The sequence below is a fragment of the Hippoglossus hippoglossus genome, chromosome 13, assembly GCF_009819705.1.
Source record: "Hippoglossus hippoglossus isolate fHipHip1 chromosome 13, fHipHip1.pri, whole genome shotgun sequence".
NCBI classification, from domain to species: Eukaryota; Metazoa; Chordata; class Actinopteri; order Pleuronectiformes; family Pleuronectidae; genus Hippoglossus; species Hippoglossus hippoglossus.
In genome coordinates, this window is record NC_047163.1 from 2,621,859 (window position 1) to 2,649,495 (window position 27,637).

A 27,637-nucleotide genomic window follows, 5' to 3' on the forward strand; every position below is an offset into this window, starting at 1 on the left:
TGTTCCTCCTGTGTCGTATATATTTCTCATTTCCGTGTCAAATACAAAGCAGTGATGCACACGTTCAGTTGTATTCACCAGCCAACAGCTGGCATAAAAATGTCAACTCAATGTATTTGATAGTCTGTATGATATTTGGTACAATGAGCTGCTCTGTGAGAACCTACGCCAACCTTGAATTTGACTGTTATAAAGATTTATAGTAAATTTGATCCAGGAGGATCTCACTTTGCAAAAATATCAGAAACCGGGGCTGATGTTCCAGGGATGGAGGTTCTCTCGCTCTATTGCACAGACACACACACAGACACACACACACACACACACACACACACACACACACACACACACACACACACACACACACACACACACACACACACACACACACACACACACACACAGGCTCCCTCACTGGGACTACACACAGTGTGCACTTTACACACTGCATTGAGTCTCTTCCACTCGCTTCACCCCAGCAGAGTGAAACAACATCTGTAAGCAAGTGCAGCAGCCGCCGCCCAGTTCTGAGTTGGCAGGACCACGAGTCTTATTCCTAACAGTCACCTTGTGGTGGGACGAACAACAGAGCGGCAGCAGAGAGCGTCAGAGTCCAGGAGAGGAGGCCGCTCATCATCCAGAGAACATGATGACGACAAGCAGGAGAGGGACTCCATACTAAAGCTGAGCTGTGCAGTGTTCTGGGAGATGCACCAGTAATCGTTAAAAATCCATATCTTTGTATTTTTTTAACGTTTGACCTTGATAATATGTACAATATGTGTATGTACACTATATCGTATAATATTAAGCACTGTAAAAGTTACTAAAAATGATTGGGTTCTGTTATTAGCACCAGATGTAGAAAGGTATAATAGTGCCAGGGTCACCTGAAGGTGTCAATGGGAACAAAATGTTGAATATAACATATCTAGTTTAGTATCGTAGAAATGAGACGAGACATGAAACCATCAGGTGGAGTAAATTCACTAAATAAACCAAACTGATGAGCGTGTGTGTGTGTGTGTGTAACAGAAAGACTTTATCTTCCATTAAATACAAGGTTAAAAACTTTCCATCTGAGCTACTGCAAACAACGGAAAGCATGAGAGTCACTTCTTTACCTGCAGTATAATCCATTATGAAGTAAGTGAATTAAAGCAAAATCACAATATAGTTGCTGCTTGTGTGTTTTCTCTTTTCTCTCCACCATCACACACACACACACACACACACACACACACACACACACACACACACACACACACACACACACACCTTGCACCAGTCAACCACACATCTGGATGAGTAGCTGCAGATTCCTAATGTGTAATAAGCAGATATCTGAGGTCACTTTCCACTGCAGCTGTGATCAAACACTGCACGTTAGGACCTGACAGGCTCCAGTGCATCTGCTCCTTGTGCTGCTGCTGGCCTGGTCTCACTAAAGCACACCATCATCAGGAATTTATTACCCCCCCTCCCCTCAACAGAAGAGCTAAATCCACCCCTTGATTGTGGGAAGTAATCTGAGGTCACAGACACAATTTAACTTCCTGCAGGGGTTCAGTATTTTAAGCATTGCCGCAGAGATTCGGGGGAAAGTTGTGGTTGTTTGTTTGCAGCGGATCGAGAATCGAACCAAGCGGCCCCTCGGTGATTTAAAGTTATACGTTCTGATGCAGGACCGAGCCGGGAACATGCATCCTCTCCCTGCAGCCCCGACACTAGGCCTCTGCACCCGTTCATCTGCCAAAACGAGACGACGAGCTCCGGCAGGCTCCGCAAACACGTCCCCACGCGTGCATCGTGTAACGCGTGTCGGTGAAATAATGCGTGAAACCGCGCGTCCCTCCGCCGGATCACTGCGGTACCCTGCACCCAAATGCAGGCCGGCGTCCCCGCAACAAAACACCGCGCACCTCCTCCTCGCTCCCCCTGCAGGGGACGAGTGCACGGAACGGAGAGAGGAGGCATCCTGTCATCAATCTGTCGGCCTTACCTTCGGCTTCTGTGGCAGCTTCCTGGGGGGGTTGGTTTTGTCCTCCTCTACCAAGACGGGCTGAATCGATGAGGACAGCGGTTTGTCAATGGAGGAGCTTTTTATTCCTCCTCGGTTAGTCCTCCTTCGTCTGGGTGTTTACAGGACAGGTCCGGGGAGTCTGCACCGGGGAGACGCGGAGTGTCGGCGGAGGAAGGGGAGCTGCGTCCCTGCAGCGGTGACCGCCGGCCAGGAGACGCTGTCGGTGCTGCCGAGGATGTGAGCCGGTGCTGGAAGGAGGTGATGATCCATAGAGGTCCGTGTTTCCACCTGACACAGCGACCACCTCCTCCACCTCCTCCTCTCCACTGGTGAGGCTGCACTGAAATATCAGCATCAGTGCAGAGAGCAGAGAGGAGAGGAGGGAGGAGGGAGGAGAGGAGAGGGGGGAGGGAGGGAGGGAGGAGGAGAGAGGAGGGGGAGAGGAGAGGAGAGGAGGGAGGGAGGAGGAGAGAGGAGGGGGAGAGGAGAGGAGAGGAGGGAGGCGAGGAGAGGGGGGAGGGAGGGAGGAGGAGAGAGGAGGAGGAGAGGAGAGGAGAGGGGGGAGGGAGGGAGGAGGAGAGAGGAGGGGGGAGGAGAGGAGGGAAGAGGACAGGAGGAGAGGATGGGAGAGAGAGGAGGGGGAGAGGAGGGAGGAGAGGAGAGGAGAGGACGGGAGAGAGAGGAGGGGGAGAGGAGGAAGGGGGGAGGTGGAGAGGAGGGAGGAGAGGAGGTTGGGGGAGGAGGGGAGGAGAGGAGAGGAGGGGGAGAGGAGAGATGAGCGGGAGAGGAGGGAGGAGGGGGGAGGAGAGGAGGGAAGAGGAGAGGAGGGGGAGAGGAGGGAGGAGGGGGGATAGTGGAGGGAGGGAGGGAGGATGGAGAGAGGAGAGGGAGGAGGGAGGAAAGAGAAGGGAGGAGGAGAGGGAGAGAGGGAGGGAGGAGAGGAGGAGGGAGAGAGGAGGAGAAGGAGAGAGGAGGGAGAGAGGAGGGAGGGAGGGAGGGAGGGAGGGAGGAGAGGAGTGATATGGTACATCTGCTGTAAAGCAGACTGATGTCGGTCCGTCACTCTAAAAACGTTGATTCCTTTTCCCGCCGGACAAACAGTAGAAATAAAAACAAATATGAGGGTCGACCAATAGAAGGGTTAAATAATGCATCTACCTAATTATACGTACTAATTATAAGTTCAAATATTGCTAGGATATTGCAACACCAGCTAGCCAATTGTTAGCCACCAACAGTTAGCCACCGTCAGACCAACACACTGCTGGTATCAGTTAGATTTGTCGTACCATTGAAATGGACGTAAAAGAGGTTTAACCTTAAACTCCTCATCTCTCCTTCTTCCCTCTTCCCAGAAATGGAGCCAAACTATCCCGGATTCAAAGGCCGCCATCTTGTGCATTTGTCTGCGCAGCAGCAATCGGGATGGAGCCACGGGATTGAGGTCCCGCCCATATACACGCTTGACCAATCATGAGTCAGTGTCAGGTGTCAATCGTGACCTTTTCACCTCGTTTTGTGGCATCAAATGACAAATCAAACTTACCAGGGACATTAATACATCAACATCATAAGAACAACCTAAAATGACAAAAAACAACTTATTATCAGACGTTACTCTTTACTGTGGTTCATGTCCCATTTGCCTACATGGAGGAGGCCGGAATTATGACCCACACTGCAACCAGCCACCAGGGGGTATTCAACAAGACCGCAGGAAGTGAGTGGGCGGCAGCACCCCCTACTGGTGAGAAACAGCATCTCCAACCAACATGAAGTGGATCAACTGCGACGAACAAGAGACGAAGTAAGTTTCTTCTAAGCAGGAGAAGTATTCTAAAGCCTTACTTTTACTTCTTAAAACCACCTTTGATTTATTTTATTAAAAAGATAATTTTAAATAGGACAGTCTTTAAAAGCAAATGTTGTAAATGACAAAATCCAGTCGGATCAGTGAATCAGATGAAACAGCTCCTGTCTCTTTGTGTATCTGAAGTCAGGATGGGACTGTGTTTTAACTGTTGTGCGTATTTGTGTCTTTCAGTCACTTGGACAAATGCATCCTGATGTTACCCAACACATCAGGTGCAGCATCAGGAAGAAGCTGTGGACCCTCCACCGAGTCCTCCAGGAGTCAAAGAGGGAGAACATGAAGCTGGCTGCAGAAAACGCAGGAGCTTCAGCGGGAGCTCGGAGATATGAAGACGATGATGAAAGTAAAGGAGGAAGAAGACGTATCCCTGATCTCTGATCTTGAGCTCCAGCAGCAGGAGAACCAGAGAGTTGAAAATGAGTGGAAGGTGATATTTGAAGCTCTGTGAGGAGAAGCTGAGGAGCAGCGTCCTGGATCAGGAGGCCAGCTTCCAGCAGAGGGAGGATCTGATGAACCAGATCAGGGAGACGGAGGAGACGTTGTCTGCTGAGCAGGAGGACTCCGTGGAAAAAGAGAGAAAGATGGAGGAAGAAGTAAAACTCCTGATCCTGCAGAATATTGAGCTTCAGGTACGTTGCATCAGATCATTTTAGATTTGAAATATATGGATTGTAGGTTTGTTTCTTGTTGAGATTCTGAAGAAGAAAATGCTGAAACTTATGTTGTCTCTGTCTTTTTAAGGAACTCGCCTTGAAGACCGATTAGTACAAGCTGGAGGTCAAAAAGGAGGAAAAGGAGAAGAAAGAGAAGAAGCAAGAAAATTAAGAGCAACTGGAGAGAGAGCAGAAGAAGGAGAAGGAAAGAACTGAAGAAGAAAGAGGAGAGGAAAGTACTGAAAAAGAAAGAAAGGAGGTTCCTCAGTTTTCTCTTTAGACGCCGGACGTCATCCTAATCTCTTCTGTCATCCAACACAGACTCATCTTCTGACAGATTTATTTACTTAACTGAAATGTATTTACTTTTCTCCTTGTGAATCTGCATCAAAATACAAATTTTCATACACACTAGTTGGATTTGCATGATTTTGAACAATAACTTTAGTTCCTATCATGGTCTGTGAGATGAATTGTGCAGAATTCCACGTCCGACTCATGAAGCCATTGATCAGTGATGAAGCTAAATGAAATCCAGTGGTTCACACAGATGTTTATCAGAGTTCATACGACTGCTACGTCTCTTTTGTTAAATCAAAACAATAACAGGTGAAGAAAACTGACTGCAGCGATGATCCTGCTCCTCTCACGTCTTAAAGCCTGAATTCTTCACCAAACCAGAAACGGACACCACACGTTTTTAAACCAAGCTTCATGTCTTTGTTCCCTTGTTTCTGTTTGATCTCGTTAGTGTAATTTAGGGAGCAAACTGAAAAATGTTGTACGACACGCGTACGTTTAGTTTGTGGAGTTGTAAGAGACGACTCATAGAGGATGTGATGGTTCAGGGGTTTAGCTTCTGCACAGATTTGGGGCCGCCCACCTTTGATTAGAGAACTTTTTCATATACATAGAAATGTCATGACGTAGATATGTCCCAAGCGGTTGACTCCCAGCAAGCATTGGCCTCGCAGCGGTGTGGAACACTAGGTGGCGTTATAACACACGTTCAACCTTTAAATGTAGATTATTTATTTTTGAATAAATGTGATATTGAAAGCAGCATTGATATATTTCATTGATAATTAAGTTGACAGTTTAAAACCCACACACGTGCAGTGTCACTTTAACATGGCTGCGTCCAGGCTGGCGGGAGGAGGAGTCTGGGATGCGGAAGTGTGAGCTAAAGGGGGCGTGTCTCTGCGCGGTTATATATGGTGACACGTGAGAGTGTTTTGAAGTGAGTGTCCGTCAAACCGCAGAGAGTCGGACAAGTCGCTGCTGAGTCCTGCTCCTCGTCTCTGACCGAACATGTCCGAGTCCATCAAGAACGTGTTGATCTTCGGGGCCACGGGAATGAGCGGGCTGGCGACTCTGCCCCTGGCGGTGGCTGCAGGTGAGAACATCTGCTAACATCTGCTAACGTGACTCTGACGTGTTCGGTTCAGTTTATTGACTTGATATGAAGAAGAAGTGGTGTCGGTCAAAGTTCACTGATCCGAACAGGAGTTAAACAAAGAGATCAACCTGTGAAGCTCTAATCAATAATCAAGTGATAATAGATTTACATTATAATAGGTTTGCATCGGATGATCGATTATAATATGATAATTTCTTCTTTTAAATATTATGATTATTGGTCAAGTAAAGACGCACATTAAAAACAACAGGAGTTGAGCCAAGATAAGATGAACAATATTAAGACACATGGATTTATAAATATATATTATTGTTATTGGATTTAATTAATTTTAGGATTAGGAGACTCAATGTGTGGTCATCTGCTTCTGCCATAGATTAACTATGGGGTAGTAAATCAATGTAATATCTTAATTATTTTTACTAATGGTGTAATTGTTATAGAGCAGGTTATAGCTTAACTTGGGGTTTTTCACATTTCACTTTATGCATAACATCCATCCAAACTTTCAGTAGTGCACGAGAACCAGGAATCATCTGAAAGATCAATAAATGATTTATCGCAGTAACTGTATTAAGATGTGAACAAAATATGGTGATATTTGATTTTGTCCATATTTTTCAGTCCTACTTTTAATGCTTTTGAAGACTAACAATTTTAATATGAGAAATGTCTTCTTCGTGTAAACTTGAACGTAGTATTGCCCATGTTTGTCTTCATTCATAAAGTCACATTGGAATATGACTCTAACTGCAAGTCTCTGCTGTAATTGGCTCAATTTCCTGCTGAAAGACTCACAAATGCAAAACACAGGCAAACCCACACTGACACAAATCACACATCGTGTCACAAGATTCATTTGATTCAGCAGCATTTTCATTTCCTCTCCTCCCGCTAAAAAAAAACTGTTGAGTCACGCTAGACGTTACAGAGCAGCAATGTGCTGAGTCACAGCGTGGCACAGACAGCTGATAGTAGAAGATGTCACTATCTCGCCTGCACAGGATGGAGTCCTTATTACACAGCTTCTGGACTAGACTCTTATTCCATGTTGAGTTTGAAGAAGTTGAATTTACTGTCAATGTTTCCATGTGAATAACACACCTTCTCCCTATAAGGGATAAAATGGCCGTCACACGTCTGTGCCAAGGCCCAACAGTCCCTGAAAGATCAATCCAGGGAATTTCACACAATCAAAGATATCAGTCACATAATTGTGCCTGATTCTTTTCATCGAGATCTATAGGTTTTTCACTGGGAAATTGGTGACCTGTTTAGTTTCCACGTGTCCCTCCCCCCAGGGTACAATGTGACGGTGCTGGTGCGGGACCCCGCCAAGCTGCCTGCTGACCACAGGGCGTCCAGAGTGGTGGTGGGAGACGTCCTGAATAAAGAGGACGTGAGGACGACCATGGAGGGCCAGGACGCTGTCATCATCATCCTGGGCACGCATAGTGACCTGAGTAAGAAGAAAAACACACAACCAAACAACAGAAGAGAAGGACACCTGTTTTTTTATTTATCTCACCCTATACAATGCACTATCAGAATGATCGTAGAGTTTTTGGGTTTCCCAGTGATTCTTCACTTAAGCTTCGGATTCTTCTATGTGGTTGAAAAAGACTAAACTCTGACTTTACTGAATCTAATTCAGATAGTTTAAAGGCCCTTGATTCTGGCTTGTGATCTTGTCACAGTGGTTTGGAATTTTCTCTCCTGAAGCTGCAGCATTTCTCTTCTCCATGCATTTGTGCACAGATTGTTAAATTTCACCCATTTTCATGTAACTGACAAAGTTTGCCTTCCAAAAGGAGGATTGCTTTTACACAATTTAATTGTGTAAAAATTAAAAATATTCACTAGAGGTCGCCATAAGACTGATAACCCAACATTCAACCCAGTGTGACATCATTGTGTTAGTGTGACACAACCGGAATAACAGCATATATACAATACTAAGGAGGATTTAGATAAGATAAGATTAGAAGATGTACCTTTATTGATCCTCTGTAGTGGAAATTCTAAATTGACACAGCAGCACAAGTGGAAAATGTAATAAGAAATACAAATTAGAATAGAAACAGAATCTATAATAAATAAAATGAAAATAGAAATACTAAAAAAAACATGAGGCTGTTTAATAAATGTGCAAATATAAAGATACAAGTTGTATAAACATTTTAAGCTTTTAATCTTAATCTTTTCATGTGTGTACTTTACTCTTTAATGAAATAAAGTGGAGCAAATGTAGAGTGTCACGGCCTGAGAACTACACTCAGTTTTTAATTGTTGACTTACTTTCCACATCGTCACAATGTTTTTTTCTGACGTGCGTCCATCAGGCCCAACCACCATGATGTCTGAAGGCACCAAGAACATCGTGGAGGCCATGAGAGCTCGAGGGATCCGTAAAGTGGTCGGCTGCATGTCAGGTACGAGTACGACTCGCTGTGGTAACCACAGAGATGGAGAGTGTATTTGAAGCTCATGTGTATGATATGAATGTTTTCCTAGGTTTCCTCCTCTATATCTCCATTCTTCCTCCTCCTCCTCCTCCTATTCATCCTCCTCCTCCTCTCTCCCAGCCTTCCTGCTGTGGGATCGCTCCAAGGTCCCACTCCGTATGGTTCCCCTGACAGAGGACCACGACAGGATGTACACGGTGTTGAGAGCGTCCGAGCTGGACTACGTGGCCGTCATGCCTCCTCACATCGACAGTACGTAGGAAGTACAAACTCCTGTTGCTGCTAAAACGACCCACAGTGAGCCAGGCTCATGACACAAAATGGATTCCAAGTAGATTTTAAACAATACGACACAAAACCTCAAATCTCAACTCCAAAAAAGAATAAAAGTGACATCAACAAAAGTAAATGAATAAATAAAAGAGTCTACTAAAATGCATTACGTACAAAAGGGGGAAAAACACAGAGAGGTCAGTGCATAGATTTTTGTCTTTAACAGAGAAAGTGTTTACAGACTGTCGACTCACCTCCTTTTGTCCCAAATGAAATCTTACCATTGATTTGAACTTTTCTGTTTTAATGGTTATTTTACTGTGAAAAGCGTCTCTTATTGTCTCGCTCTCTCCAGACGACCTTCCTCTGACGGAGCGTTACCTGACAGCAGAGAACATGCTAAAGGGAAGAGCCATCTCCAAACACGACCTGGGACATTTCTTCGTCAAGTGTCTGTCCACCTCAGAGTGGGACGGCAAGACTGTCGGACTTTGGGGAGAGTACAAATGATCCTGAACCAACCCGGCTGATTTCATCCACGTGCTGAAGAGATTCCTTTTCTTGTTTATTTTACTTTTATTTTTCTTCGTGTGCTGAGACATAAATTATAGAAATATGTTTGTAGAAATATGTTTGTTCTTCTTTGCTTTGCTGTTTTCACTTCCATAATAATGATTGAGCAGCTTTTTAAGCTTGTTGTTGATTTATAATAATTCAATTTTTAATAATCGGAGGTGTTTTAAAACCAGTGCCAGGCTGCACAGCTGCTTTCGCTCTGTAGCTGTGTGCATTTCTTAACATCACCTCTGTGCTGTCACATGATCTGTTCCTATTGAATGATCTGTTCTCCTCCATGGAACCGTTTGTCATGTGAGGCCGACAGTCGCCTCCCTTTTTACAGTTGTTTAAAAAATAAAACACTTTATTGTACAAACTGTGTTGGTGAAAGAGTAGAGTGTCATGTGACCGAGCTCAGACCAATGTACAGCAACAGCTGGGCTGTGACTAAATTATATAATAAAACTCTGAACAGTAATTTACTCTATAGAACAGTGGTTCTCAAACTTTTATACTTCAAACTACTGCCAGGCCTTAAACACATACTGAGAGAAGCGACCACAATAACAACTGGAAACACCTGTGAGTTTTACAAATGATTTTAAGATTTCACTGTTGTTTTTAAAGCCTTTAATGGTTCGGCTCCTGCTTCTATCTGCAATCTGCTCCCCCTCTGTTTACCTGATCGCTGCCTGAGATCCTCCATCAGGGCTGCACTGCACTAACACAGTGACTCGTGCACTGGGCTCTTGCTGTTCATACAGATCTCAGACAAGCAAACCTTCTTTTAAATCTCCTCATAAGACTCACTTTATTGTATGTAGTATTATGGTTGAAAACAATAATAAAATTTGATCTTGTTATATTTTGTGTTATGGATTTTAGCACTGCATCTGTTTTATTGGGAAACACTTGCTATATAACTATAGTTATTATTGTTCTTATTAATATTCTTCTTCTTCTTCTTCTTAGTAGTAGTATTACAGAGGAACAGTTACCCAGGTAGATCTAATCACTGAAGGAGCTCAAGTAGCATCAGGATAAGAAACATTTCAGAATAAATCACCCCACAAACCTCTGTAACCTCAGTAAAGTCGTTTCCATATTTCATTTATTAAACTTTTTTAATTCATAACAGCAAATCTTCAGGGTAATGCTTGATTACCTTTAACATTACTTACATTGTCCACAGAACTTAAATACACAACTAAGTTAGATTAAGGAAGTAATTTGTGAAATGTCTTTTCACAGAATAACATGTGATATGAGTTATAACTGTCTCTACCTATGGACGGTCCTTGTGTAACTGAATGTGTGTTAGATGGTGATGTTCACACTGACTTCAGGGAACCACTGGTGTGGACCTGCTGCTTCTCCCACACTTCACCTCACGTCACTCCGCAGTCAGATGCACGTGTAGTGACTCCTCCTGACTGAAACGAGTCAAGTGAACCAAGCAGAGGCAGCACAGCATCGGAAACACGTCATATCTCCCCTCAAAAATAAAAGCTGGACGTAGAGAGGGGTTTAAAATATTATTAATAATAAATATATTTATGCTCATCAGTGAAAACACAGTGATTTAAGTCGCTGCTTCCACATTTCTTATACAAATCTTGGGGGTTTGTTTTGATGAAAACTGCATCGACTACAAATAGATTTTTCTGTATGAAAACTACAAGACATAAAACTAATGAATTAAATCGTCAGAAGTGAGAAGAGAAGTGAGTGAGATGGTTCAATCTGCAAAATCGAAAAGAAAAAAAAACATATATTCTATCCTATTGTATTTTATTGAGTTGTATTGTATTGTGTTGTGTTGCTGCTGGTGTACAACCATCACAATCATTAATTCTCCCTGTGCATTTTCAATTTCACATATATCTGATCTGTTTACATTATATTTACTTGTGTTTACGTTGTATCTTTATTACTTTTACTGAGTGTTTATTTTTACTATCCTCTTCCTCGATGCTGGAACACAGGAAGTTGTACCATAGTTGGACTAATAAAGTATTAGCGTGGTTTTTTCGTTGATTATTTTTTATTGTTTTACAAGGATATGAGAGATATGAGAGATGCAAATGTATTTAAACATAAATAAAACACTCTGAAATTGTGCCAGTTTGGATTTATTAGCTTAATAAGGAAAAGGAAATCTACACACAGTGCACAATGTGTGTAAAAACAATTAGGATGCAGCACAATCCAATAAAGGATTCTCATATCATATATCTTATTACTTACTGGGTTGTAGCAGACGTTCCCGGGAGTTTATTTTGAAAAAGACCAGAAGCAGTGGCTGTATCTTCCTCTAACTTGATGTTATTTCCCTCAGTTTGTCCTCTATTCAAACAGAGGAGGAGTCTGGACTCTGCTGCTTCTTCTGCTTCTTGTCTTGAGTGTTGATGGAATTTAAACTGAAACAGAAAATAAAGAGTGACATGTTGATCAGCTCACTGACCGTGTCCCTGCAGCTCTCAGGTAAATACACGTCTCTGCGTGAAGTTCGATTTGAACTAGTGCACAGTTTTAATTAGAGTTCAAAATGATGCAGACTTTTGTTTTGCTCTCTGTGTGACCTGTATTTTTAAATCTCTATCTTTTGATTATCGATCCTCTCAGAAGTTGAAGCCTTTGTTATCTCACAGAAACTTGTATTTAAACTTTGTTTTTGTGACTTTGACTAAAACATTCTGACTCTGTGTAAAGTTTGGGATGTGGTTTTACACTTCTGTCTTATATTGACTGTTGAAAGTGACCTGTCAGATCAGTGATCCCTGCCCTGTCGTGGTTGATCTAATCACTTAGGAAGCACTGTTATGTAAATCCCATAAAAACAAGCTCAACACTCCTGTTCGGCTGCTGCTGAATGAGGCCGCGGGTGAATCTGCAGCTCTACGTGACATACTCATTAATCTGGAGTCGTTACATTTGTTAATTAACTTGTCAAACGTGCGTCTGAAGCGGATTTGTAGTCTGGAAGTTCCTGCATTGGAATGCACCGCGGTGAAACTCCACTACCCAGAATGCCCCGCGTCGGCTCCAGCCCCCAACTGTAGACGTTTTGGCGTAAAAACTCAAATCACGAGCGGGAGAAGAGCCAGTCGGTTCCTGGAAGTCTGCGGCGACGATTTAAACCGGTTTGAACCAGGATCCTGGTTTTTTTAAACGATAAGACTTGTTTTCTGAACGAGTTGAAAAGCTGCGACGCGATCGATCGATTAGTTTCCCACCGTCGAAGAAGAAGAAGAAGAGGAAGAAGAGGAAGAGGAAGAAGAGGAGGAAGAGTAACGGCGGAGACGTGATTTAACAGGTCTGTCGGTTTAAAGACTTTTTAAAAACCCGGTTGGAGTTCAGTGGTTTTCATTCTGGTTTCGGGTCGTTTGGTTTTAACTGGGACGTTTGAACCGAGTTTGGTTAATGAGGTTGTAAAGTTGTTTTAATGGCGTTTTACAGAAAGTGGCTGTTTCCCTCCTGCGCCGTGAAACTAACGTTACATCCCCCAACATGGACCCAGTGGTCCCGTCACTTCTTACACAACTAACTTTAACTGTTCCAAACTCAACTTTAACTGTTCTCAACTCAACCTAATCTAAACGTGTTCCAAACGTATAACCTAAACTAAACTAAAACTGAACTAAACTTTAACTATTCTCAACTAAGCTAAACTATTCCAAACTAAAACTATTCTCAACTAAACTGTTCCGACCTAAACTAAACTTTAACTATTCTCAACTAAACTATTCTCAACTAAACTATTACGAACTAAACTAAACTTTGACTATTCTCAACTAAACCTAATCTAAACTTGTTCCAAACGTATAACCTAAACTATCCCAAACTGAACTAAACTTTAACTATTCTCAACTAAACTAAACTATTCCAAACTAAAACTATTACGAACTAAACTAAACTTTGACTATTCTCAACTAAACCTAATCTAAACTTGTTCCAAACGTATAACCTAAACTATTCTAAACTAAACTAAAACTATTCTCTACTAAACTAAACCCATTCCAAACTAAACTATTCTAAACTAAACTTAAAACTAAACTAAACCTATTCCAAAGTAAACTTAAACTATTCTCAACTTAACTAAACGTAAACTAAACTTATTCCAAACGTATAACCTAAACTATCCCAAACTAAACTAAACTTAAACCATTCCAAACTAAACTTAAACTATTCTAAACTATACTTAAACTATCCAAAATTAAACTAAACTTAACCTATTCCAAACTAAACACTAAACATAAACTATTCCAAACTAAACTAAACTTAAACTATTCTAAACTGAACTTATTCCAAACCTATAACCAAAACTATTCCAACTAAACTAATCTATTAAAAACTAAACTTAAACTATCACCATGGGACAACATAGTTATTATTAATGATTGTGTTATCAGTAGTAGAGTTAATTATAATATCTAGTAATAAGTTATCTGATCTATTCATTATTAACAAACAGTGATGATAAAATACAAACACTTAATGATATAATATACAAATTCAAAAAGAAGTGAGAAGAAATATTAAACATTCTCCATAAGTCATTCATTAATAATAATCTTATACTTAACCAGCTTACTGTATATCTATAAATATGTTGTCTACCTTTGCTCTATATTGTACAAAAATATGTAATAATGATTTTATAGTTTAGCTTCTGTCTCCATGAATTATCTGCTCTTATTTATCTACATTAGTTCATGTCGTCCTTCCAACCATTTGCTTTGCATCTGTGTTTATCGTCCGTTCATGTTTTTATTTTATAAACTGTGTCAACTATTTATTACAACCTGATCAATTTATCGTGAGGCCAATAAAAATCGTTGTTTGTATATTTAGGGATCAACATCAATAATTATCTCAACATAACTTTCATCTATACCAACATAACAAAGGATCAATATGTGTGTATATATATATATATATATATATAACACTAAAGAACAGTGAGGAGGCACAACACATAATTGGTCTACCTCAGATTTAAAATAGGCCAATTAGCTTTAAAAAATAGTTTTTGTCATTCTCTTCTCATAAATAAGAGTTTAAAACCACAGCCTCACTAAAGAGCAAAATAATGTGATGTGTATTGGGATAATTACCGATATAAACTCTGTTTTATCTTGAATCTTTTTGTCCTTATTGCCCAGACCTCCACGTACAGTTTGTCATATCTGTTTATGTGACAACTATTCCATTCTTATTCTGTAATTAAGTTCTTGTTATTTAAAATCCCTCGTTCCTTTACTGAGGAGAAACGGATCATTTACAAAATGATTACAGTAAATAATTTATAACCCTATTTCAGGTCATTTCAACAGTTCCTCTCTTCTCTTGCAGTGTGAAGATGATCATGAAGGGGCAGAAGCGCAAATTCCCACCGGAGGACGTGGAGGTTTCCGACAGGAGCAGCCTGACCTGGGAGAGCCAGCGACAGTTTGTGTTCTCCGTTTCCCTGAGCAAGTATCAGCGAGGCCAGGAGCTGCCGGAGCCCAGCCTGCGGAGGTCGGTGCTGATCGCCAACACGCTGCGGCAGATCAGCCTGGAGGCCTGCGGAGCGCCGTCTGTGGAGGTTTCACCAGGCGGCTCTTCATCTGAGCTCCAGGCGCAAGAAGAGGAGGAGAGTATTTTCACCGGAGTTCCTTCAGCAAGACACCAACCTGCAGAAGCGGTGATTAACGGCCACTCAGCACTTTCCACCGGCCCCGTGGTTTCCTCTGGTTACTCATCAAGTTGTGTTACAAGTAGGTGTCCGGCAAGCTGCCACTCGTATACATCAAATGTTCCCCTGTCTTTAGGAGACGAAGACGAGGACTGGGGGTCGATGACCACTGATCCTGATTTCTCCCTTTCAGCAGCCATTTCCTCCATTCTCTCCGCACTGGACTCCACCATTGACGGGAGCCCTCAGGCAGCTCCGCGGTCGCCCCTCCGCTCCTTGGAGAACCTGTCGAGGTCCCCGGAGGGAAGTGCAGCGTGGGTAAAACAGGGAGTCAGGGGTTATGGGGGGGGCAGCTGGGAGCCGCAGGAGGAGTGCAGGGTGCGGGATAGCAACGTGGAGGTGATGTGGTCCAGCTACCTCAGCGATCTCACCGTGGAAGATCTGTTCCAGGACATAGACACATCCCTGCTGGAGAGAGACATGGGAGTGCTTGGGCTCAGAGGCAGTGGAGGTGGATTCCCAGCCGGGGAGGATCTTCTCCGCTACCTGCCGCCTTTCTCTCCCTCCTCGCACCCCTTCTCCCTCTCGCTCAACCAGAATCTGAAGTGTCTGCCTTCTTTCTCCTCATTCAGCCCGATGTCTTCCTCGTCGTCCTCTTCGCCTTCTCTCTCCTCGCCACCGTCTTCTCTCTTCTCCGGCCACAATCATGCAAGAGAAGGACTGGAGCTGGAGCACCTGATGGAGATCCTGGTGGAGTCCTGAGAGACTCGTCAGCTTCATCATACCCTAAACAGGAAGTCACCTGAACACCATGTAACTAACTAAAGTGAACAAAATCTGAATTCTTCAAATGGACTGTCAAACATGTCCAATGTTCTCTTTGCTGTTCATATATATATAACTGCTCAATGAGCGATGTATTAGAGGCTGTAGAAAGTAGTAATAATGTTATTGAGAGGTAGAAGTGGTTCATGTTTAAGACAGAAAATACAAAAGAAGCTGTGATGCATTTGACAGCAAGTCCTTAACAGGAAGGATTTGTGTTTCTGCTAAAATGGAGATCGACTGAGGGTGAGAATCAAGTCAGTGAGTCACTGCATAATGAACTGTAGAAATGCGTTTTATTACTAATTCCAGTGTGACTCAGATAATTGGAAATAGTGAAGTTCAGTGTTATCTCGCAGTTTGTGAAGTCCTGGTGTTCGTCCAGGAGACGTGGGACGAATTCCTTTAGAACCAGAGTGAAACGTTAGGAGAGGATGTGATCCGGCTGGTGTGGGAGGAACCTGGTGGAAACACTAAAGTTATTGGTCAAATCTTCTGTGAAGAAATTCTTTAACCTCATATTTATCAGTTGGTTGTAAAACGGAGGGAATCAGGTTCAGGTCCGAACAGGGAAACAGTAGCTTGAAAACTTTGAGTGATTAAAGTGGCTCGACCAGGAGAAGAAATCCAGAAGAACCAGTATTTTGTGCAGTTAGCAAAGAAGAAGAAATGAAACTGAAAGTTTTAATCGTGTTTAATTCTTGACACTTTTCTTGAGTATCACCAGTTATACTTTAGTAACCAGAAGTTGGAGGTACATTATAATTACATTTCATTCTGTATTCGCAGTAAAGAAAAAAGTCGTCCTTCCATATTGCTCTTTGGAAAAAAGCCCAACTCTTAAAAAACATGTTTAAACCAGCTGACAGTCAAATCATGTCTCATGTGAGAAGTGAAACTAGAATAAGTTTCATCCCACACGTTTCCTCTCAGAGAGGATCTGAGTGCAGCTGAGGAACCACAGGAACCCGTCGTCGTCCTGTCACGGTTCCACGCACACGAGTATTCAACATCTTTTAAAAGGTGCTTTTATTCAAAGAGCCTCGACAGTACAGGCCCCCCCCACCCTGTAGGTGTCACGTTATTTAAAGTCACGACCACTACTCAACCACTTCTGTTATACAGATGTAGAAGTTTAGTTTAGTTTGCATCTGAAATATTGCACTTTTGTTAATGATATGCATTTAAAATCTGGTGCCATGTGGTTTATGTTTTACTCTGTATTTATTTAAATGTTACATTACAGGTAAGACTTGGCCCAATTGTCCCTCGTCAGACCCGTTAGGTAAAGTGTGGTCCTGTTCAATGTCCTGTTGAAAAGAAGGAGTGTGAACTGTAACGTCATTGGTTCTAGATGTTGATCTGTCGGTTTAACCAACACTGCTGTAACCACGTGATGGGGGGGGTGTTTGTTAGATTTCTACAGCAGGGACGTCGTCTCAAAACTACTCTACGAATCTGCATGTTGTTGTTAACAAGATGAGTAATTTAATGTTCCATGTTTGACCATTCAATACTGGTTTATTAATATTCTGTTATGGCAGTTATTTTTATTAACTTTTATTTTCTCTACAAATATTTTAATGGTTATGTTTTAAAATTGGGGGCAGAATGCTCAGATACTATGTATTTAGACTTTTTTAAAAAGAAGGTAAATGTTGTACTTGTACTGATGTTTTTAATAAAACGTGAAAATGAAATTGTGCTTTATTTGGATTTTTAGCAGAAAAGTGTCTCAAAGGGGGGGGGGGGGGGAGCAGCAGGACGACGCAATACAAGGACACTTTATTTAATTTATTTTTCCAATATGAATACATGACATTGCTAAACAACAACAACATACACATGAACAACTTCATGTTACAGTATCAGGATGTAATGAACCTGTTCGACTACAACAACTGGTGTGATCTTTAAAGTGCATTTCAAGTGTTCGTTTCTCCTCTGATGGATCAGGTCCATGCACTGTGAATCACACGTTACAGAAACATTTGGTTTTTCATCGTTCACGTCCTCAATCACCACAATGAAACACTTCTTTTCCATCGTCTTCTCCTCTGCAGTCCCTCTATTGCGACCCTTTAACCCTATTTTATTAGCTACTGTTCTGGAGGCGTGGCACTGCCCACATGCAGACACCAGGGGGCGGCACCATAAAGGAGGACAGAACATGTCCTGCAGCAAACACACGGCTCCTCTGTAGTTTCTGTGCTTTTTAAAGGCTGTTGCAACGTTTACAAATGAAATCTGATTAAATAAGAAACAGGTTCCAGATCTGAAAAGCTCAGATCCCAATTAGAACTGTATTTTAGACCTAAAATTGCAACAGACTAATTAGTTCATGCTGAAGATGCATTAAAGTTGTGCAAAAGCAAGTCAAGGCCGAACCAGCCAGAGAATCATAAACACGAGTTGACGGTGCAGTGAAACGTCTGCAGGCGTTTGGACCGTGATGTGCACGTGTGACACATAAAGAGGAGGAGCTGAGCGATACACGCCCCTCAAAGAAAAACAAAAACAACTACAGATTAGATAAGATTTTCATAAAATGTGAAGTTTTAGTTTCAGCCGTTTTTTATGAATTAAATATTTGTTAGTCCTGAACGAGCGACCCAATCCTACGGCACAAGAATAAACGTGACAAGAAAACAAAAGAAACACGCAGGATAAAAGTGAAATCAAACAAACCACCATGTAGCTACAGTTTTGGTTCATGTGCGACGCCGAGGCAGATTCTGTGAGACACCAGTGTTTAACAGGAACATTTGGGCCTTTTGGCCGAGGCGGGCTGCCGTCGTCAGTTTAGCAAAGTCCTTTTACATGTGCAGGAAGTGATGTCACGACCAATCACGCTGTCCGTCCGTCCTCTCACCTTGGCTGAATCTCAAAACTCTCATCTCAACTCCTCGTTATCGCTCCGCTCTCTTCTCAGGGAAACAAAATGAGAGGAATTCAGATTCAGCCGACCGGTGGGGGGGGGGGGTTTATTGCTGCTTTAAGACCGAGGGATCGGCAGAGGTAGAGCTTCTGTTTCCTTTCTCCGCCGCCACACAGCTCAGCCCTTGTTGATGGTGTTGTACGAGGGCTGGGAGCCCGGCTCCAGGGGCTTACTGGCGGCTTTGTCCATCAGGTAAGGCGGCGCCTGGTCGTCACGTTTGCTCTCCACGATGGGCTCGCGGTCCTCTTCCTGGTCGGACTCCTCGCAGCGCGGCAGCTGCAGGAAGGTGGTCAGGCCGTGCAGGTCGGCCATTTTGTGGAAGGTGCGCAGCAGGAGGTACATCATCATCAGACCCACAAACAGGTAGACTGCAGGGGGCAGCAGAGAGACACAGGTGTCACAGGAGGTTACTTACATTTGCAAAAAGATTATTTTACCTGAAGCTGCCTCACTCTGTCTGATACAATGCAAACATCAGAAGGTTTGGATAAGAACTTTAGACTCTAAATAAAGATGGTCGACATGACAGCTTCCCAAAAATGAAGCCAAGGCGTCTCGATTGCCCCCTGGTGGCTGACTGCAGTATGTAAGAAATGTCTGGAGCTGGTAATATTAAAAAATCTAAATTAAAAATATGTTATAATATAAAGGTCGCCATTTAGAGTACTGTGTAGAAATGTGAACAGCGCCCTCTAGTTGTAGTAGCAAGAGGGTGAAAACTAACTCTGCTCAACATTTGTTTTTCCTGCTCAGATTCCTGTGTTTGCCTTAAAGCCACGAGGTTCTCCTCTGTCACATGTTTGCACTAAACTGCCCCAAATAACCACAGGTCCTGGACAATAGTGTCTCACTGCACAAGTGGGTCAACTGGGGGGGGGGGGGGGGGGGGGGGGGGGGGGTCGGATTACAGAGGCCTGGACCCCGAACTGGACCGTTACTGCGGGAAGTTTACAGGAAATGAGGTGCAGAGGAAATCCCGAGGGACACAGGACAACACGAGAGGCTGTTTTTCTATCTGCAGGTTTCACGAGGACAGATTCAGGCCTGAAAAACTATTCAATGCAACGAACCTGGAGTTTGATTAAACAGCAACAGATAAAGAAAGTCAGGAGGTTATGTTTTCAGCCCGGTGGCAGATCCAGGAGTGTTTTTTTTAACCACTTTCTTTAAAATTATCGAGACTGAGACTGAGCTGTGAGCTTTGAGCTCGACTGATATTCTAGTTAATGACAGTACTTGAATCAAAGAGGTTTAAATATTATACTGTTTATATTTCTCCACGTTGTGACCTCTTCAAGGTGAACAACACATGATGAGTTCAAGGACTTTGACGGTTCAAACTTCACAAAATATTTGCTGTTCAACGAGTCACTAGAAATGGTAAAAAACCTCGAACAGCAGTTTTGTGCGTCTTGCTCACTTGAACTTTGCGTCATCAATACTTTACTGAGCGACATGTTGGAGGTCTGTATATTTTATAACTTCAGGTTCAGAATATCTATTATATGAAGCCTTCACTTCCTCCTCTAACAAACGCTCTTGACCTCCTGTAAACTTCAGTTTGACAACAGAATAAGAGAAGATCAGGAATACAAGAGATTTCCTGATGCGGGTTGTGATGAATGAAACAACCTCTTCATCATAGTCGGCTTCACTTTCATTTAGCAGCTGCAGATGTGTTGTTATTTACAACGTGATCACTTCAGCTGGAAAAAACCACAGCGGCTTCACGAGGCGTCCCGTCATCAGGCTGCGAGAACAACAGGCCCGGATCCCTAATCCTCCTCAGAACCTGCAGGGGCAGTTTGGGTTAATCTGACCCGACCTACATCATGATTATGTAACACAGCCGGTATGACGAGGCAACAACCCGGCTGCTCCGTGTGAACCGCCGGGCCTCCTGCCGACCTGGAGTCAGGGGATTAGACGAGAAAGGACGGAGAGGGAAAACCCAGCGACAGTGAAACTGGAAGAACGAAAATATCTCAGGATGAAGAGGAGGAGCCGTACACGTAGAAGACGAAGACGTCAACTTGGAAAGACGAGGAGATTCCAGAGTGATGAAGGCCGACGCCGGTGTGGATGAGCTGTAAACAACAACACTCATCTTTCCACAGCAGAACGAGTCGGACCCGACAACCTCCTGCTGCTGCTTCATATGGGAAAGAAATGTCCAGACCCATATCTCCAGACACTTTCTGGAGGTCATGTCTAAAAATGGCTTTGGTGAATTTGCTGCAGATGATTTTGTCAGTCCTGAATACAACAGACCAGCCTCCTCACTATAAGCCTGCTTTGTCAGATATTCACTTATAGAGTCTGGAACAAAAACAAACAGCTCGTCTACTTTTAGACAAAAGCATCATTCCAGGCCCGATTCCATTAGAGTGAAAACACTCACTCACTCACACAGAGGCCGAAAAACAAGAGCATGAGTATGAAAATAACCTCCATCATGTGACCCTTGTTCTAAACAAGAGGGGAGAACCCCCCCCCCCGGGTCCGGAGCAGAGATTCATGAAGAAGCACATTTGTGTTGAACATCTGATCATAAGGACGAGAACGGTTTCTACCCAGATAAACAACATGTTCCTGTCGAACCCGTCAGGACGACACACTGCTGCTACTGGATGAAGGGTCCAGGTCACATGCTCTTCTGAATGGTATCACTGTTTGAATCTGCTCTCAGGAGGTTATGTTTTCACCCCCGTGAAGCTGTTTGTTTGTTTGTATTTCAACAAAACTTTCTGAGAAGTTGCGACATGGACCCAGAAAGATTTTAAGCTTTTACAAATTCTACTGAATCTTCTTCTGTCCTTGTTTGCGTGTTCCTGTACATTTGAACATGTTACCGTCACCTGCAGATCAGTGGAACAAAGTGAAATCATTGGCAGAGCTGCACATTCACGTGTTTGCATGTGTTCTCGTCCAAGTGCACAAGACAAACACAACGGGAACCTGCTCGTAACAAAGTCCTCTGTGGAGCTCCTACAGGTCAGAGACCCTCTGAGGTCGTCTTCCATCAACATGTTGGGACGAGGAGGAGACGAGAAAAGACTCAAACTTTAATATCTCGAGCTTTTCCCCTCAAATCTGCTGACGCTGCAGGTTACACAAGGCTGCATAAACAAACTGTTTATGCAGTCGTTTCCTTCAGGAACAAATCTTTTATTTTCTGACATCCTGACAAAATACTGTCAACGACACACAGACTTTGACAGTGAGTGACGTTGAGGCCGGGCACTGGAATATATTAACACGTCTATGATACATTTCAAGTGTGAGTGAGACTCTGTCTTCACGATAATGTTAGTTTTAGAATAGAGTTTTTTAAATGAGGCATTTTAAAAACTTAAATGACCTCCACCCACACAAGCTTCTCAGTAGCTTGTTAGTGAAAATCTCCGTCTTTACCAACACATCTGAAAATGCTCCGTGTTCATTCTTGTAGTTGTTTTAGGTTTTATTTCTAATTTTGTTACATACATTTATGAAGAATTCTGCACTTATTATATTTGTATATTTAAGTTAAGTATACTTTAAACTGTTAATAAGTTCAATTTGCCTTAGGAATAAATAATCCATTCTTAAAGTTGATTTAGCACCGGTATCATAAAAAAGCAAATCATTTACTCTGCAGCTGGTTGTTAAGTTACAGAAAATACAACAAACAAGGAACGACAATGTTGAAAAGTTCCACCAAGGATTTCTATTCTTGCCCTGACGACGAGGTGGAACCGTCACGACAGTCAGCGGCAGCAACGTTCTGCCTTCGCTGCTCGTAGTCGAGTCGTTATCGATAAGAAGTGAACGAGGACGACTGCGTAATCAAAATTTTAAATGTTTTGTTCTGTCACGACTACAAACCAGCCGGGGATGTTTCAAACCGAAACTGGACCAGCAGCGAATCTAAACTTCTCTGGAGTGAGTCACTCTGATCCATCCACATTAACAAACACTGCGGCTGCATTAAAAGCTAATTTGTTGCCTCAGACTCTGGGCTCAGTAAACAGTGACTGATATTAACGTCACTGAGTCCAGCGTCATAATGAGACAACACCTTCTTGTCAAACACATGAACAATGACCAAAACATCAGTGAGACGCTGAGTGAGAGTAGCTGAGAGACAGGAGACGCACTCTGACCTCAGCAGAGGGAAACGGGACAAGAAGACACGTATTATCTCAATAAAAATAAAAAGACACATGGTCTGATCTCTGTCCTCGTCTCTTCAGTCTGATCTTCAGTCTGATCTTCTCAGCCATAACACATCCAATTTGGCTCCTAATCTACGAGGGACATATCCACCAATGTACTCACCCATGACAGAGACCTGGTACAGCTGCCTGTACTTCTGTCCAGGCTGCATCCCCGGAACGAAATCCCCAAGTCCGATGGTGCACAGCGAGATGAAGCTGAAGTACACGCCATCCAAGAAGGACCAGGACACCTCCAACGTGCTGAACACCGCGGCCGGGGCCACGAAGAAGCACAGCACCACGAGGACCAGCAGCAACAGGAAGTGGACGGCGGTGGCCGGCCGAGGCTCCATCCCCGAACGCTGCAGGAGGCCGACGGGAGCGAGGACCAGAGGGAACATGAGCCTCTGGACGCAGGCGGTGAGGACCAGCATGGTGAAGGGGACTCCTATCAGGGCGTAGAGGATGGAGAAGGCCTTCCCCGTGTCGGACAGAGGAGTGGTGTGCCCATAACCTGGAGGTGAAGAGGGAGAGACAGAGGAGGAGAGAACATCGTTATACACTGGACAGAAGGTGCCTGTGATTTCCTGCTTTTCTGTTTAAAACCTGTTTTATTATTATCCATTTCAAATTATTTAAACCACAGTGACTCGATTCCACACACTGTCCTGAGTGTAAATATAAATATCATCCTGTACAAGAGGAACCTGAAACGCACCCTAAACATATTTATACAGTTTTCCCACCATTAATAATAATAACATTAATATTTTTGACACGTGCTTCAAATAGAAATATACAGAATTAACTTAAGTGACCCTGAATGCAACAGCATCGCATCGTGTTCCACATACAACGACTCTGTGACTAATTCCCAGTGAGTCGACATGTAGAACCTGCAACATCAATTATCCACCAGTATTCTCCATCCAACCCAGTCACGAGCTGCTGCGTCCATAAAGTTTCAATGACATGAAATCATTCCATTCTGTACGAATCTTTAAAATCGATGAAACCAATTCAGAAAGTCGAGCATGACCAGTCTGGAAATCCCCCGGGCGTCGCTACCCAGTGGTCGGATGCAAGAAAGTACATTTACTTCTCTACTGTACTTATGTGCATTTTTCATGCATCTGTACTTAATGTAGTGTTAGTAATTTAACTTCTTATCTTAATTGTTATATGTGCAAATATCTGTACTTTCTTTTTTCACTCAAGCATGACTCATTTCCTCAGTGCGAGCGTCTGGTTGAGAGAAATCTCTCTCATTGGGAAACACCAGGACTTTGATGATCAGCTTCGTCAATGTGCACCAGCACTTAAAGCCACGGCTGGTAATCCTGGTAAAGCACTCTGAGAATATGCAATCGATTCCCCCCCCCTCCTCCTGTCCTCAAACCAATCCTTTCATTCTGTCTGTAAGAAATGATTGGTTATGTTTATTACAGATCTGCGAGGGCCACAGACACCGGCTTTGATCTCAAACGGCTTCAGAGACAACTCACCAACTCTTCCTTTAAATCTCTAGGAGGACAAGTCATAAATAAATAAATAAATAAATCCTGGACTCAAACACAAGAAAACTGCTGGTTTTGCTGTGAATCAGAACCTTAGTTACTTCCTGTCCGGTTTTGATTTTCTAGAAGAAGCAGAGTTTCGTTATTTTCTTGTCATTGAATAATCTAAAAAACTAAATTCACAGCTTTAAAACTCCCGCCTCTTCTATTAACCGGGGGAGACGTTCCAGTTCATGTTTCCAACGTGCTGCACCTGCACCGCTGTGTGTTTTACCTCAACGTCCTGATTCAACAGGAAATACAACAAGTTAAGGGCGTCAGTTCACTGTGACACAGATCAAAACTTCAGCTGAACAAACAGAGCAGCCGGGAAACTTTGTAAAGAGAATGTGAATTAGGAGCAAAGATCCACTAAACTGCTTCTACAATGGATGTGAATACAGATGTTCAACACCAACATCAAAAAATCATCAGATTCAGCAGAAAACACAGTCGAACATCTGCGAGTACGTGAATCTCTGCACCGATGGAACCACGTCTTTACAGTATATTAGAGATATTAGCCGGAAAGTCCCACAAGTAAAACAGAGACATGTCCCGTATGTAAGACTTCAGCAGAAACAGACCAAACAACAAACTTCACAGCTGTTAAAATACATTTTACAAGTCGTCATCTGATCCGTACTTTGTATCGGCAGGTTTCAGAATCAGTGTCTGAATGTGAAGCAGGTTAAAAACAGCAAACACACACTTATACCAACTTTCTCCGGATGTTAAAAAACACAACAAGTTATGTTTAGATTTAGTTTTGTATGAATAAAGTTCTATTATTATATAAGATTTGTCCTGGTGGTAAATCAGCTCCTAACTTCTTCCACAACACAAACAGAAACACACATTTCTTTGTGGAACAAAACTAAAACTCTTCGTCTTATGACCACGTCTCCGACTCTCGGGTCTTTAGTCCTGTCGCTGCAGACATAAGGTTTTATTTTCATGATCTAACAGATGAAGGGATTTACACTGAGCTGCTTGTGTGTGTTTTTGTGTGTTTTGTGAACCCAAATAGGATTTAATTAGTCAAACGTGCAGTCGCCTCAGACAGAAACTTGCCTGAACACAAGCTCATTCTGAGACCAACACGCCCACGGGAGCCCAGATGGGTGCAAGTGCATTTTTTACCACTGAAACAATGTGGGTGTTGAAGGGGGAAAATACAACTGTGTCGCTCGGAAACCTGCACTGACGGAAACCTGCACTGATCTGTGTGGTGTCTCGACTGCCGTCGAGACACCACACAGATCAGATCTAATATCAAGGACTTCTGTTAAAGTCGGATCTGTGATAATCTCGACTGAGTTACAAACCAGAATGACAAGAGTTCACATCTCCACCGAGGCCCAACTGTCTCCTTATGAAACCACATTTAAATTCACGAGATCCAGACTTTTATTTGGATCCGCACCAAATTACACACACACATAAATATCAGTCCCCTGAATGTGCCTGGTTCTTTAAAAAAAAAAAAAAAAAAATCAAGAACCATGAGTTATTCTTTGAGAAATCCAACGTCCCATCTCTTGCATCCACTCCCTGATCCAGATACACACGCTAACTTTAAAGGATTCTTCACGGACCCACACCACTTCCTTCATGGAGCTTCATGGTGATCCATCAATAGCTTTTGTGTGATTCCAACAGACAAATCAGACAAAACATAACGTCCTTGACGGAGGCAATAAAGAGGCGACATAAGCAATTTAGGATTCATCCAGGAAGATGATTCCCTGCTCGTGGGACACTTTACAGATTAGTAGAGGTGGAGATATCCTGTCTTTTCACCTGGATCCTACATTTCCCATCATACCACTCGACACTCGACTCTACCTTCCTTATAGATATCAACATCTTTTAATCTTCACTGTTTTATGGATTTCATTTCATCACAATACATTTAAAAACCTCTTTTCCTCTGTGACCTGTGGACGTGTGTTTGCAGGTTGTAACAGCGGCTGTTATCTTCTTCAATCTATAGTTTCTTCATGATTCTCTGCTGCAGGTGAAATCCTCCTGCAGCCTCTAAACTCGAAGGTTTGTTTTCAGCTCTCGACTGAAATTTATTGGCTCGTTTGATCTGAGGTGTTTGGTGATGAGAGATTAGTGGTGTTGTGGTTGTGCATATTAGGTACAGTGTTTCCTTCCAGCTAGTTTCCTGTCTGCCCCTACGTCATGCGGAAGAACCACAAGCACCATAAACTGATGTGCTAACAATGAAGAACAAACAATATAGAGCATAAACTACATATAATTAGATTAAAACAACAATAACACTGATGCATTAAGAACAACCCACTACGAGTTCAACAGTGCAACTTACGAGTGTAAGCATGTAAACAACGTTCCACCAATGCAGCATTTAACTGCCACCACTTCAAATCTTAATGGAAGTGGGAACAAAATACTTTTTTTTTATCATCGCTCAGTTTAGTTTTTGGACGTTTAAACTGTGCATCGTGTTTATTTCATCAGGAGCCAACAGTGAACAATGTGAAGCTCACAAACCAAACGACAAACAAACTTCTCATCTGTTTGTGTTGTGTTTTTATACTTTGGGTCCAAACTGCTGGAATGATCACGTCTGAGGTCAAAGTTGAATCAGCTGAAGATGGACAATTACCCTGAGATTTGATTCTTTGCCTCCACTCGACCGTGATGAGGGTAAAATGTGCTGCAAGTGTGTGGATGTGCATGTAGCATCAGTGCAGAGCATCTGTGAGACATGACAAACTCTGCACTTCCTCTCACACCCAGGTCTCTTTATAGCAGAGGGGGTTCAGACCAAGCTGCCTTCATGAGAACTGAACCAGACCCTGTAGTCTTCTGCACACATTCATAAACCCTCCATAACCACAACTTGGTCTCATAACTCCACAATAAAAGCCTCTTGAAGCTCGATCTGATGAAGAGAATCACTTTGCACTCCGCATCTGGCTGAGGCGAGAGAAAGTTGATTTCACTTTACGCACACATGGATTGAACTACTCCCCCTCTGGCTGTTTGTGTTTGTGAGGCTGCACAGCTGCAACTTGTCAGAAACATCCCTGACACGTGGCAAAACATCCCCAGAAAACCCATGACAGCGGTTTGGTGTTTCATATCCAGTGAAAGACAAAAAGCTAAGTCCAGATATTCACAGCTTATGGCTCACATCACTGT

General features: G+C 42.8%; 5 protein-coding genes and 2 long non-coding RNA genes across 14 annotated transcripts in view; 4 read left to right on the forward strand and 3 right to left on the reverse strand.

Annotated features, from left to right (window-relative positions):
• LOC117773272 (spectrin beta chain, non-erythrocytic 1-like) overlaps positions 1 to 2,352 on the reverse strand; it is a 750,817-nt gene extending 748,465 nt beyond the window's left edge. For all 4 annotated transcript variants that reach the window (XR_004615891.1, XM_034605032.1, XM_034605031.1 and 1 more), the window contains exon 1: positions 2,003 to 2,352. The gene's annotated coding sequence lies outside the window, so the exon portion shown is untranslated. The remainder of the gene's footprint in view (positions 1 to 2,002) is intronic.
• LOC117773331 lies at positions 1 to 20,904 on the forward strand. Its single transcript, XR_004615906.1, has 3 exons — positions 1 to 12; positions 11,286 to 11,289; positions 20,826 to 20,904. It is a non-coding gene; the product is annotated as an uncharacterized LOC117773331 (long non-coding RNA).
• Positions 1 to 27,637, reverse strand: part of si:ch211-14c7.2 — a 432,059-nt gene that overhangs the window by 388,245 nt on the left and 16,177 nt on the right. The gene's annotated exons all lie outside the window — the stretch shown is intronic.
• Positions 2,214 to 4,727, forward strand: LOC117773328. The gene is made up of 5 exons (XR_004615903.1): positions 2,214 to 2,352; positions 3,379 to 3,830; positions 4,068 to 4,156; positions 4,189 to 4,525; positions 4,638 to 4,727. It is a non-coding gene; the product is annotated as an uncharacterized LOC117773328 (long non-coding RNA).
• blvrb (biliverdin reductase B) overlaps positions 5,738 to 27,637 on the forward strand; it is a 23,598-nt gene continuing 1,698 nt past the window's right edge. Inside the window, exons 1-7 of one of the 2 annotated variants that reach the window (XR_004615901.1) lie at positions 5,739 to 5,945; positions 7,271 to 7,432; positions 8,312 to 8,401; positions 8,555 to 8,686; positions 9,063 to 9,295; positions 12,369 to 12,371; positions 20,710 to 20,717. Coding sequence is in view for 1 of the 2 variants with exons in the window: in XM_034605148.1 (XP_034461039.1) it covers positions 5,861 to 5,945; positions 7,271 to 7,432; positions 8,312 to 8,401; positions 8,555 to 8,686; positions 9,063 to 9,217 (624 nt within the window). In the remaining variant the exon portion in view is untranslated. Of the gene's footprint in view, positions 5,946 to 7,270; positions 7,433 to 8,311; positions 8,402 to 8,554; positions 8,687 to 9,062; positions 9,296 to 9,415; positions 9,643 to 12,368; positions 12,372 to 20,709; positions 20,718 to 27,637 lie in introns of those variants that run through there. The other variant, XM_034605148.1, reaches the window with a different exon arrangement.
• sertad3 (SERTA domain containing 3) lies at positions 11,452 to 17,467 on the forward strand. Of its 4 annotated transcripts, none has more exons than XM_034605127.1 (3): positions 12,369 to 12,581; positions 14,621 to 15,024; positions 15,136 to 17,467. In XM_034605127.1, the coding sequence occupies exons 2-3, from the start codon at positions 14,628 to 14,630 to the stop codon at positions 15,702 to 15,704; spliced, it is 966 nt and encodes a 321-aa protein (XP_034461018.1). In that variant the 5' UTR covers positions 12,369 to 12,581; positions 14,621 to 14,627; the 3' UTR covers positions 15,705 to 17,467. The 4 variants fall into 4 exon arrangements, with proteins under 4 accessions (XP_034461017.1, XP_034461018.1, XP_034461019.1 ...); XM_034605128.1 differs by having other exon boundaries at positions 15,139 to 17,467; XM_034605126.1 differs by lacking the exon at positions 12,369 to 12,581 and adding an exon at positions 11,452 to 11,749 and having other exon boundaries at positions 14,621 to 17,467.
• Positions 18,751 to 27,637, reverse strand: part of kcnk6 (potassium channel, subfamily K, member 6) — a 9,431-nt gene continuing 544 nt past the window's right edge. Inside the window, exons 2-3 of the mRNA XM_034605132.1 lie at positions 23,026 to 23,418; positions 18,751 to 19,073 (exon numbers count right to left, since the gene is read on the reverse strand). Of these exons, the coding sequence (XP_034461023.1) occupies positions 18,823 to 19,073; positions 23,026 to 23,418 (644 nt within the window). The 3' untranslated portion in view covers positions 18,751 to 18,822. The remainder of the gene's footprint in view (positions 19,074 to 23,025; positions 23,419 to 27,637) is intronic.

Bases quoted from the DNA above. Each gene is read 5' to 3' on its own strand.
- sertad3 (XM_034605126.1), top strand. From the start codon at position 14,628: ATGATCATGAAGGGGCAGAAGCGCAAATTCCCACCGGAGGACGTGGAG.